We start from the raw sequence: 12,123 nt of genomic DNA on the forward strand, positions 1-12,123 counted from the left end.
CTGATCCGAAGTCAGCATATGTTTGTTATATCCCACAATGCACCGCCAATTGTTTAAGACGAGGACGCCTTTTTGGTAAGGGCAAACCATTCAAATGAAAGAGATTTTGTTATTACTTCTGACAACATTGATAAATATGGAGATGTACAAATAGCATATAATTTATTACAGTCTTTAAAGTATGTAACCATTTTTAAAGGTAGTTTAACTAAACAAAATAACTGTGGTGTAAAAATTTAAAACATGAAAAATACTGAATTTTATTACATTCGTCAGTCTATTCAACAGCATGAAGACCATTGTAACAATAATAAACTGCAATGCAATTCAATACAGTAAAAAAATGTGATCAAAACATACAGTATTATAATAAAACATGATACAAGCATTGATGCATTTGTATTTTCCCACAATATAAACTCAGCAAAAAAAGAAAGTCCCTTTTTCAGGACCCAGTCTTTGAAAAATAATTCTGAAAAACCAAATAACTTATAAGACATCCTCATCCTGACATGACCCTCCAGCATGACAATGCCACCAGCTATACTGCTCGTTTTGTGCGTGATTTCCTGCAAGACAGGAATGTCAGTGTTCTGCCATGGCCAGCGAAGAGCCTGGATCTCAACCCCATTGAGCACACCTGGGACCTGTTAGATTGGAGGGTGAGGGCTAGGTCCATTCCCCCCAGAGATGTCCGGGAACTTGCAGGTGCCTTGGTGGAAGAGTGGGGTAACATCTCACAGCAAGAACTGGCAAATCTGGTGCAGTCCATGAGGAGGAGATGCACTGCAGTACTTAATGCAGCTGGTGGCCATACCAGATACTGACTGTTACTTTTGATTTTGACCCCCCCATTGTTCAGGGACACATTATTCAATTTCTGTTAGTCACATGTCTGGGGAACTTGTTCAGTTTATGTCTCAGTTGTTGAATCTTGTTATGTTCATACAAATATTTACACATGTTAAGTTTGCTGAAAATAAACGCAGTTGACAGTAATAGGATGTTTCTTTTTTTGCTGAGGTTATAGTACAGAAAATGTGTATTTTCCCACAATATATATAGATATAGAATACAGGATATCTTACAATTACCCTTCTGATATGAAAGTTAAGAGCCAACATGGAAAAAATATGGCAGTATCCGGGGGGGCCTGGCAGGTGGGGTTGGGAGTGTCACCTTGTTGCAAGGCGAGTTGTTCAGTTGTTCTTAATGAGTCCTACTAGCCCGGCGCTAACACCCCATAGTCTCAGTGCTGCAAGATCATCTCTTCCCTCAGGAGCTGGTTCCTTTACCTGACAGTCACTGAGAAACAAACACATGTTAACTTAAAGCTCACCTAAACGCCTAGTTATTTATATTGTCTACACTCAGAATATACACCACATTGTACAAACATACTCTTGATGGGATACTTAACCATCACATACACACACAAAATACACTCCTCTTGTAAATGTAAATCATCCAACTCCAATTAACACCCAAACACACAGACACAGAGAGACTGATTCAGGTTAATCCACTATACATACAGGGATGCTAAAGTCAAAGTGGTACCTGAAGTAGCAGCCACTCTTCTCCTCCAGCCCTTCATTGACGGCGCAGTAGATGGTGGTCTGGGCACCCTCCCTGGGGGTCTTCATCAGGAGCCAGGCGGGGGCTGACAGCATGGCACTCAACGTGGGGTACTTTGACTGCGAGTGGCGCCACAGCTCTGTCCGGATAACTCCGGGGTGCAGGGAATACGACGTCACTCCCGTACCTGATGGGGTGAGTGTAGGGATAGGGCCACTAACCTTAGAATGTTGACATTCAGAGACATCATGTGGCAGGGTAGCACTGCACTGTACACCAGTTATAACCTGATTTTGAAGCAACATTATTTGTTTGTATAATTTTTGTTGTGCATACTAAGACGGCTACTGACAGGGGGGAGGTTACCTTATCTTTAGCCATGCATTGCTAAACCATAATAGTATACAGTAAAATCCATCCATAACTATGGTAAAATACAACTAAATGTAGACCTGTGTGTTGGAGCATCTATTTTCTGACCCCGCACAAAATTATGGCCCATTGGTAATGTATTTCCATGTAAAGAGCTGGGGTCCACAACCCCTCTTTTACGCTGCTGCTACTCTCTCTTTATCATACATGCATAGTCACTTTAACTATACATGCATGTACAGTTGAAGTCAGACATTTACATACATTTAGGTTGGAGTCATTAAAACTCATTTTTCAACCACTCCACAGATTTCTTGTTAACAAACTATAGTTTTGGCAGGTCGGTTAGGACATCTACTGTGTGCATGACACAAGTAATTTTTCCAACAATTGTTTACAGACAGATTATTTCCCTTATAATTCACTGTATCACAATTCCAGTGGGTCAGAAGTTAACATACACTAGTTTGACTGTGTCTTTAAACAGTGTGGTGGATGAATCAGAATTAGTTGGGTAACATAAGTAATTAAGATGTCTTATCTGCATAATATGCTTATGTGATATACTTGTCTATTAGAATGTATTTCTTTGGACTCTAGTGTTGGCAGTTGCACTTCTTCCCTCAGCTGGGGCTCAGGCTTGTCTTTCACATATCCCTGGTGCTATGCAGAATATCAGAAAGGGAAGAGGACAGGATGGAACATTGTCTTCATATGTGAATGTGTCTTTACCTATTCTTAAACCATGTGAAGGGATGGCGTGATTAATGTGGAACCAATTACTTGTCTCCACAATGTCTGTGCACTAGTCACTCCCTCCTTTGTCATTGGGGGGAGGTGAATGGCAGTGTCTGGAACCATTGTATGTCCTCTCTGATGTTGCATTTATCCTGGGATAGTGTATGACCTAGAGGCTCACTCCCCTCAGTGAGCTTGTCCAGGAGTGGGGTCGAGAAGGGGCTTTACTTGAGTTAGGAGTATCAAGAGTTGACAATTGAGTTATGCCATTAGATGAGTTGGTGTTTTTGTGTTATACCGTACCAGGGTGAGATGGTTCCAGTTTGGAATAGGAGGACCAGACACTGGTCTATACAATGAAAACTGTTGACACAGCAGTGACTGTCTGCTATGTATTATAGATACCTTTCATACCAATCTTAACCTTGTGACCATTCTATGTATCTGTTGTTTGTCATGTAGGTTGAGAGGGGTGTATCATGGCTATAAAAGATATTTGTATTTTTGTGTTGTCACTTTCAATGGTTCATTAGAGATGGTGCATCATTGAAAGTCAGTGCTATTGGAAAGCTCTTATTATTAAAGATGTAGTTTAAGTATAACTCTGACTGGTGTGTGAAGTTTGTCTCTCCTCATTTAGTAATACAGAAATTAACCACCACAACAGCTTGGAAAATTCCAGAAAATTATGTCATGGCTTTAGAAGCTTCTTGACATCAATTGAGTCCATTGGAGGTGTACCTGTGGATGTATTTCAAGGCCTACCTTCAAACTCAGTGCCCATTTGCTTGAAATCATGAGAAAATCAAAAGAAATCAGCCAAGACCTCAGAGAAAAATTGGAGACTTCCACAAGTCTGGTTCATCCTTGGGAGCAATTTCCAAACACCTGAAGGTACCACGTTCATCTGTACAAACAATAGTACGCAAGTATAAACACCATGGGACAACATAGCTGGCATACCGCTCAGGAAGGAGACGCGTTCTGTCTCCTAGAGATGAACGTACTTTGGTGTTAAAAGTGCAAATCAATCCCAGAACAACAGCAAAGGACCTTGTGAAGATGCTGGAGGAAACAGGTACAAAAGTATCTTAATCCACTGTATAACGAGTCCTATATCAACATAACCTGAAAGGCCGCTCAGCAAGGAAGAGGCCACTGCTCTAAAACTGCCATAAAAAAGCCAGACTACGGTTTGCAACTGCACATGGGGACAAAGATCGTACTTTTAGGAGAAATATCATCTGGTCTGATAAAACAAAAATATAACTATTTGGCCATAATGACCATTGTTATGTTTGGAGGAAAAAGGGGGAGGCTTGCAAGCCAAAGAACGCCACCCCGCAGCATCATCTTGTGGGGGTGCTTTGCTGCAGGAGGGACTGGTGCTCTTCACAAAATAGAGGCTGGAAAATTATGTGGCTATATTGAAGCAACATCTCAAGACATCAGTCAGGAAGTTAAAGCTTGGTCACAAATGGGTCTTCCAAATGGACAATGACCCCAAGCATACTTCCAAAGTTGTGGCAAAATGGCTTAAGGACAACAAAGTGAAGGTATTGGAGTGGCCATCACAAAGCCCTGGCCTCAAGCAGAACTGAAAAATCGGTGTGAGCAAGGAGGCCTACAAACCTGCCTCAGTTACACCAGCTCTGTCAGGAGGAATGGGCCAAAATTCATCCAAATTATTGTGGGAAGCTTGTGGAAGGCTACCTGAAACATTTGATCCAAGTTAAACAATCTAAAGGCAATGCTACCAAATACTAATTGAGTGTATGTAAACTTCTGACCCACTGGGAATGTGATGAAAGAAATAAAAGCTGAATTAAATCATTCTCTCTACTATTTTTCTGACATTTCACATTCTTAAAATAATGTGGTTCCTAATCCTAACTGACCTAAAACAGGGAATTTTTACTAGGATTAAATGTCAGGAATTGTGAAAACTGAGTTTAAATGTATTTGGCTAAGGTGTATGTAAACTTCCAACTTCAACTGTACATACTACCTCAATTAGCCTGACTAACCTGTGCCCCCGCACATTGGCTACCCGGACTATCTGCATTGTGTCCCACCACCCGCCAACCCCTCTTTTACACTAGTGCTACTCTGTTTATCATATATGCATCGTCACTTTAACCATACCTACATGTTCATACTACCTCAATTAGCCCGACTAACCGGTGCCTGTATATAGCCTCGCTACTGCATATAGTCTCGCTACTGTTATTTTTCACTGGCTTTTTACTGTTGTTTTTAAAACTTTACTTATCTATTGTTCACCTAATACCTATTTTTTACTTAGAAGTTGTACTGTTGGTTAGGGCCTGTAAGTAAGCATTTCACTGTAAGGTCTACACACCTGTTGTATTTGGCGCACGTGACAAATAAACTTTGATTTGATTTGATTACTGTACATTTAGCCATTGAACATGATATGCAGTGGAAATGTAAAAATCCCCTAGATACATTAATACATTTCCTACACATAACTAGGTTAATTCATTTTTGAATTTGTCTAATTTCTAACTACATGTATATGAGTAGTAATAGAGCTGTAATAAGGCAACCCCTCACCTTTGGTCCTTCGTGCCAGCTCCCTAGAGAAGAGGAGGTTGGCCAGTTTACTCTGCTTATAGGCGATTACTGAGTTGTAACCTTTCTTATCAAAATTAAGGTCTTCAAAGTGGATTTTCCCTGAAAGAAGATGAGGTAGAGCCAGATAAAAATATAACTCAATTGATTATATTTATTTTATTACAAAAATATCTGAACAGGATGGGCTTACCGCCTTGATGAGCGATGCTAGACACATTGATGACGCGGCTGGGGGTGGAGGCTTTCAGCATGTCCAGGAGCAGATTGGTCAATAGGAAGTGACCTAGGTGATTGACGGCAAATTGACTCTCAAAACCTTCCACTGTGAGGCTTTTGGGACACAGCATTATACCTGTGAGGAGTAGAGGGAGAGTATTTAAAGGATGGTTCAAAAAGCTCAAGCCCACAACTTTGACAATAAAAAACATGCTCTATTTCAAAGCAAATCCAGAGTAAGAAGGATATTCAATGACAACACCAACACAATTCAGGCTCTCAAAGCATGTTGGGTAAAATCATTGTTTTTTTATATATATATTTTTAACCTTTATTTAACTAGGCAAATCAGTTAAGAACAAATTCTTATTTTCAATGACGGCCTAGGAACAGTGGGTTAACTGCCTTGTTCAGGAGCAGAACGACAGATTTATACCTTGTTAGCTCGGGGATTCAGTCTTGAAACCTTTCGGTTACTAGTCCAACGCTCTAACCACTAGGCAACCTGTCACCCCAGTCTGCTGCATCAGTCTCACCTGCGTTGTTGATAAGTATGTCCAGACGGGTCTCTGTGGCAATGAATTCCTGAGCAAACTGACGTACTGAACCGAGGGAGGCCAGGTCTAGTTGTTGCACCACCACGTTAGTATTTCCTGTGGAACTGCGGATCTCTGCTGCAGCTGCTTCTCCCCTGGTGAGATCTCGGCAAGCCATGATCACCCGAGCTCCTGAGAACATGCAGTACCGTCAGTCTGAGAACACCCTCATCACATTCCCCTCCAATAGAATATATAGGATCAGCCCTATCATCAGCTGAACAACATCCACAATCTATCACACCCCGTCACTAAGCCTCCTACACTCAGGCCTTCCATTGAAAAGCCCCCACAGTTGCCCTTAAATTCACATTTTCCTCAGATTGCATTGGAACTTGTTTGTGTACAAAAGGGACCCCATGAAAGGTAATGTAAATCACAACACAGTTAGAGTACAGTCCAATAGAGAAGTGCCATAGGCCTTCTGTACCTCTCATGGCCATATCCCAGGCTGTCTCCTTGCCGATGCCAGTGTTGGCACCAGTGATCACCACAGTCCTTCCATGCAGTTTGGCACGGCTGCGGCATATCCCACCGGCGATCCACTTTCGCAGTAAAACATAGCCTGGTTTGGAGACAAACGGCACTGAGCCAAAATATCACTCTTACTTCTTCTTATGTTGACCTATGAACCTTCCACTAGAGGCACCCTATCTGTTGATTGTGTAAGTACTGACAGGTTGGCCACCTCTCTCATGGGAATAGAAAGCATGTTCATTGGTCACATTGGCCCACAATACTTTTGTTACTCATCGCTTTTAATCCTGGGACTATATGTGTAACATGTGGAAGAGTAAACATCCTTATTTTGGAGCACCGATGTGATCAATCCATGGACAGGGAAAGACAGAGCAACTGAGGGCACAACCTTTATTACTGGTATTGTGTAAACGTCTATGGTTGATACAGGTACAGTGAACAGTTACAGTCCAATAGAGAAGTGCTGTTAAGACAACAGTTCAAAAGTCACTGGACTGGTTCCATATGGGAGGAATTTCACAAGCCCTAATCTACCACAATTAAAATCTCTCAACCAAACAAGATTTAATCCTGGCTTAACATTTTTCAAGTCTGCGTAAAAGATCCTTTCTTGTGGAAATAGTAATTGGTAACATAGCATATACTGTATGTGCAATTGTAAAGCCTTTACACACATAACAGTATATGTCGGGATCTTGGAGCTACAGGGAGTGAACACGTTACAAATCACAAACCTTAAATAGACACTACAATCAAGCATTACCACATACCACGGTCAGTCATGCTTCAGTGATTCTGTGGATTGTCATGTAAGTCAAGAAAAATTTACAATCTGAAGACTTTTACATCCTGTATGTTACAACACGGCACAACATACTTCATGCAGTCAGTTTTGATATACAATACACTTTGTTGGTGGTTTAGTAGTGTTAACTTTTGTTGAAATTAGGCTACTATTCCCCTAGCATATATTTCCATGTAGAAATGTTAGAACAATATTACCATTATAGAAAACTGTAAAAGTAATTGAAAGGAGATCTGAGACCCACAATACATCAAGATAACTTGCATAGCAGTAGAGCTGTGACTTACTGATGGTTGTCACTGTGGTCACAGCGCCGTACTTGACTAGCTGGTTTTTCTTCAACTCTTTCCACATCTTATCAACAGTTTGACTACCCCAAACCAGACAACTTAGCCTAGTAAATCCCGAGCTTAGCGAGTCTGGCTATTCTTCTTGAACTGTGTTGCTTTGAATGTTGTTACAGCACGAGCAGTGATACAGATCGAGTGGCTATGAATAGGTCTAAGTATCTTACATAGGAGGTTTAGTCTTATAGCCAGATTAAACCAGAACTACTTCCTTAAACAGTCAATGGTGCACCACAAGTATGGCACACTAGTATGGTTCTCCTCCTTGAAAATTCCTTAAAGTGGGATTGTGTGGTGTCTTTAAACACGGACTATACCAAACATTAGGAACACATTCCTAATTTTGAGTTGCACGTTAAAAATCCTTCTTTAACCTGTCTCCTCCCCTTCATCTACACTGATTGAAGTGGATTTAACAAGTGACATCAGTAAGGTATCATAGCTTTCACCTGGATTCACCTAGTCAGTCTATGTCATGAAAAAAGCAGGTGTTCTTAAGGTTTTGTATACTCAGTGTATTTGTCAAGAGAACACCTTAAAGACAGATCTTGTCTACCTCTGGTCCAGTGAGATTGTCCAAGCCCTGGTCCAGCTGCTCCCCCTCAATTTCGACATTGGTAGCAGTAGTGGCATAGTCCCTGTCTCTCAGGGGAACAGCATGCTCTCTGTGTATTTGAGTGTACTAATACTTCAACTTTTGTTATGATGACACATGAAAGGACCTAGTCTATGGGTAGGACCCACTGAGGTATGGGTAGGACCTAAAGTGCCACCTACTGGCCTATTGTAGGGCTACCATTTTAAAATAGTAATAGTGCAGTAAAATAGGACAAAAAGATGTAGCTAGATTTTGCATTGGCTAATTATTCATAATGAATGGAAGTTATTTTACTACAAAAAAATCTGGTAATCATATTGTTGATGTTGTCAAACACTTTGATTAGCAGGCTACCAGTGGTTATATTAGCATGTAAATCTAGGTGGGGCAAACTCCAGCAAAGCCAATACACAACCCAACAGAACACTAAACAATACATTAATTGGACTATAACGGTGACAAACTGTGCTGACAAACTTATGGGCCTACATAAAACTGTCCCAACAGCAGAGTCCCAACAGCAGTCCCAACACCTTACCACTACTGCACCTGGCTATCAGCGGAGCCTTGTCTGGCAGCGAAACAGTTCATTCAGCCTAATTTACTGCCTTTAAAAAAACATAGCTGATATGGCTAACTTGTGTAAACAAATGTGGTTTCTACTGACAATTGAGATGTACAAACTGTGGCATAAGGGGATGACGAGCGGATAAGAGGCAATTCGAAATTGCGATTAAGACATTAATGAGTGAGCTAGGATGGACATAATCAATATAACTATTTGTTCAGCACTTTTGAAATGTACAGCGACAGAATTCAGAGCATAGGCCGTTCTTACAGTATTCTCCCTGTACACCAAGTCAGAACCGTAGGATAAATAAAAGGGGGAATATAAACACACAATGAAAGCTCTTACAATATTCGATGATGACATTTCTTAAAAACAGACTTTGGACTACATGAAGGGAAAAGGAACCACATTTTTAGAAGGGCTAAACTACACAACATACACTTAGTATTGAACCATATTTTATCAGGTTTTTTGGACTCATCATGCACTCATGAACATGAAGGTGGCTAAATGTTTTCATCAAAGTCTGGCATTCTCTGCTTAAGAGAACTACACAAATCATCTTCAGGTCACTTAGTAAAATTGTTTTCCCAGTTTATTCCAAGTTGAATGTTTTGATCCTGGCCAATTTTGAAGCATTGTTGAAATCCTTTTAGAGACCCTTAAACCCAGACTTGGACCACACATCCACTCCAATGAATAGCAGGCTAGTGATTGCTTTGCAATTCTTGCAGTTAGCCACTTATTCCTTCCAAACCACTCATTGTTGAATTTGCGATTTCCAACTTGTTCTGTAATGTTTATGTCCAACACTGATACATTTTATCTATCATTTCTCTTCATATGACAAGGATTTGCCAGTAGATTGTCGACTTGATGAATGATGATGACCATTTTGAAAGTATGATGTTGACATGATCAGTCCAATCAAAGCTACTGTAGATATAACGTGATTTGACGTCCTTTTATCTGTGGCCAATGACCTTGAGCCGCCTTGGATGGGCACTTCTAATGTAACTCAAAAGCAGCATTCAAGGTCTTGAATTTTCGAGCTCTCCCCGTAGAATTTGTTCCGAGAACATTTTCCGCTGGCTGCCCCACCACTATAGAAAGTACTGAGCTAGGCTGAAACACCTGAATTTTGGAACTGCCTTACTCCAGAAAGCAAAAAAAGAGACCATCTTTGTATGCATCTTTATTAATTCAATGATTTTTTATTTTATTTATTTATTTACATTGTTTGCAAACTGATACGTGACAAGTATTAATGCCAAAATAACATGCTATAAACACCCCCCCTGCCCTGAATGACGGGTCGCCACTACAGGCTGAACTCGAATCAATATTGAGTTAGTAACTAGTGAATTTGGAAAAAATCAAATAAAAAATATATGCGCATGTGAATTTTGTCATTTAGCTAGCTGAGCTAGACCCATCATCTACCAGTGGGGACGCTCCTTTATGTATATGTATACGGCGCCGCCGGTTACAGCGAAATACTCTAATACTCTGCTTACCGGTACCTAGCTACTAGCTAGCTAACGTTCGTTAATTGTTACAGTAACGTTAGGTAGCTAGCCGTTTTTTAACCAGCTTTGTCAGTTTGTTAGCCACTGCTAATACCCCCAGTTGTCACATGACGCTGGCCTCCTCTGGTAGCTGGACTGGTGCGCAAGGATACATACCGATTATTAGGTAGTTAAATTAGTTAACACCAGCTACCTAACGTTAGCTAGATAGCAAGAGATTCCGATCGGAAACGGGAGGGGCAACGGTCGGATGATAGGATAGGTAGCTAGTAGCTATTTAGCCAACACCTGTCCCACGCACGAGCTAGTTACTTTTTGTTTAATGGTTTGGCCTAGGTCAAATCAAATGTTATTGGTTGCTTACATTATATACATTTTGCAGATGTTATCGCAGGCGTAGTGAAATGCTTATGTTTCTAGCTCCAACAGTGAAGTAATACCTAACAATACGAAACAATACACACAAATCCCCCAAAATTAAGAAAAATTCTGAAATATCAACTAGCTATGTAGTTCGGTTGTGGGCCTTAAATAGCGGGTTGGCGTTTGAGATCAACGTCGGTATTACTTGCACATGATCGTGCAGTTTACAGACACTTCTTCAAAACATGTAGAAATGGCAGATTGACAAAATGAATGTTAGCTATATGGTATATTAGCATTCTACTATTGCTTCTGGTAATCGCAGTTAGGTAAATAGAGCTACAGATAAAACGACTATTTGAAAGCAAAAGTGGTGAGTGAGCCATTTACATTGGATTATTAAGACATTCAACATGCATGGCTGCAACATTATAACAAAATGCCTGACAACTTGTACCATGGAGAAACGCATCGAATTTGAATATGCATGATGTGGAGATAGTCATACAACATCCACAAATTTATCAAAATATATCTGCGCGTGTATTAGGAGTTGAACAAAGTACATTTTTGGAAAATGGAAACATAAAAAGTTGTAATCGTGTGCTTTTCATGATGGAGATGGTCACCCCGCCCTTGTTTTAAGATCGTAGCCAATCAGAGCGTCTACATCAAAACTGGAAGTGACGTAGAGATTTTCTTGCGCCTTCCTACGCGAGCCAAAAAGGGAAAAACGATAGCAGTCACCATTCTACATATCTTTGTTTTCCACTTCACTTCTCCGCGGTTTGTTGTACTTTTTATTTAACTTCGGCAAAAGAGTGAACAAGGTAAGTAATTTGCATGCTTCGTGAATAGATGTAGATGTTGCCAGTTGTTGAACTCAGTTAGCTTGCTAGCTAGTTAGCAGTGGTGCTAGCTCAAGTCTTGCTGTTTGCATGGAGTCGTTGCAGAGTGGGCTGCAGGAAGCCATGCACACTGCACTATCCGAATGTCACTACTGATCCAGGACAAGTTCGTTTGTATTGCTAGTTGTAGGGAATGTGAAGATTAGAAGACTGGAAACTGATTTTGGACCAGTGTTCATGAACATCATTTTCTCTTCACACCTTTTTGGGCGACCAGACCAAATTGACATAGAAATGTTTTTTATAGATCTGTCATTCGCTTTGAAAGCATGTCTATGTTTCCGTTCTTAAGTTTCGTTTTTGCATCTTTTACTTTCAGTTTTGTACACCAGCTGAAAATAAAATATTGTTGGTTATGGAAAATATATTTCATAGCGGTTTAGATGGTACAATGATTCTCTACACTATACTTGTTTTGTCACAT

General features: G+C 40.5%; 1 protein-coding gene across 4 annotated transcripts; it reads right to left on the reverse strand.

The window, feature by feature from the left end:
* Positions 1 to 242: 242 nt before the first annotated feature.
* Positions 243 to 8,408, reverse strand: zgc:153441 (retinol-DH_like_SDR_c domain-containing protein). Of its 4 annotated transcripts, XM_029663368.2 has the most exons (8): positions 7,671 to 8,244; positions 7,349 to 7,373; positions 6,529 to 6,663; positions 6,039 to 6,230; positions 5,477 to 5,638; positions 5,266 to 5,385; positions 1,561 to 1,765; positions 243 to 1,305 (listed from the first exon to the last, which is right to left on the reverse strand). In XM_029663368.2, the coding sequence occupies exons 2-8, from the start codon at positions 7,359 to 7,361 to the stop codon at positions 1,200 to 1,202; spliced, it is 933 nt and encodes a 310-aa protein (XP_029519228.1). In that variant the 5' UTR covers positions 7,362 to 7,373; positions 7,671 to 8,244; the 3' UTR covers positions 243 to 1,199. The 4 variants fall into 4 exon arrangements, with proteins under 4 accessions (XP_029519228.1, XP_029519229.1, XP_029519226.1 ...); XM_029663369.2 differs by lacking the exons at positions 7,349 to 7,373; positions 7,671 to 8,244 and adding an exon at positions 8,287 to 8,408; XM_029663366.2 differs by lacking the exon at positions 7,349 to 7,373 and having other exon boundaries at positions 6,529 to 6,684; positions 7,671 to 8,246.
* Between the last annotated feature and the right edge of the window lie 3,715 nt (positions 8,409 to 12,123).

Source organism: Oncorhynchus nerka, linkage group LG7 (genome assembly GCF_034236695.1).
Source record: "Oncorhynchus nerka isolate Pitt River linkage group LG7, Oner_Uvic_2.0, whole genome shotgun sequence".
Taxonomy (NCBI): Eukaryota; Metazoa; Chordata; class Actinopteri; order Salmoniformes; family Salmonidae; genus Oncorhynchus; species Oncorhynchus nerka.

Coding starts and splice junctions, on each gene's coding strand:
- zgc:153441 (XM_029663366.2), bottom strand. CDS start 7,737: ATGTGGAAAGAGTTGAAGAAAAACCAGCTAGTCAAGTACGGCGCTGTG. Junction 6,685..7,670: donor GACCACAGTGACAACCATCA/GTAAGTCACAGC, acceptor ATTTTGGCTCAG/TGCCGTTTGTCTCCAAACCA. Junction 6,231..6,528: donor CTGGGATATGGCCATGAGAG/GTACAGAAGGCC, acceptor GCATGTTCTCAG/GAGCTCGGGTGATCATGGCT.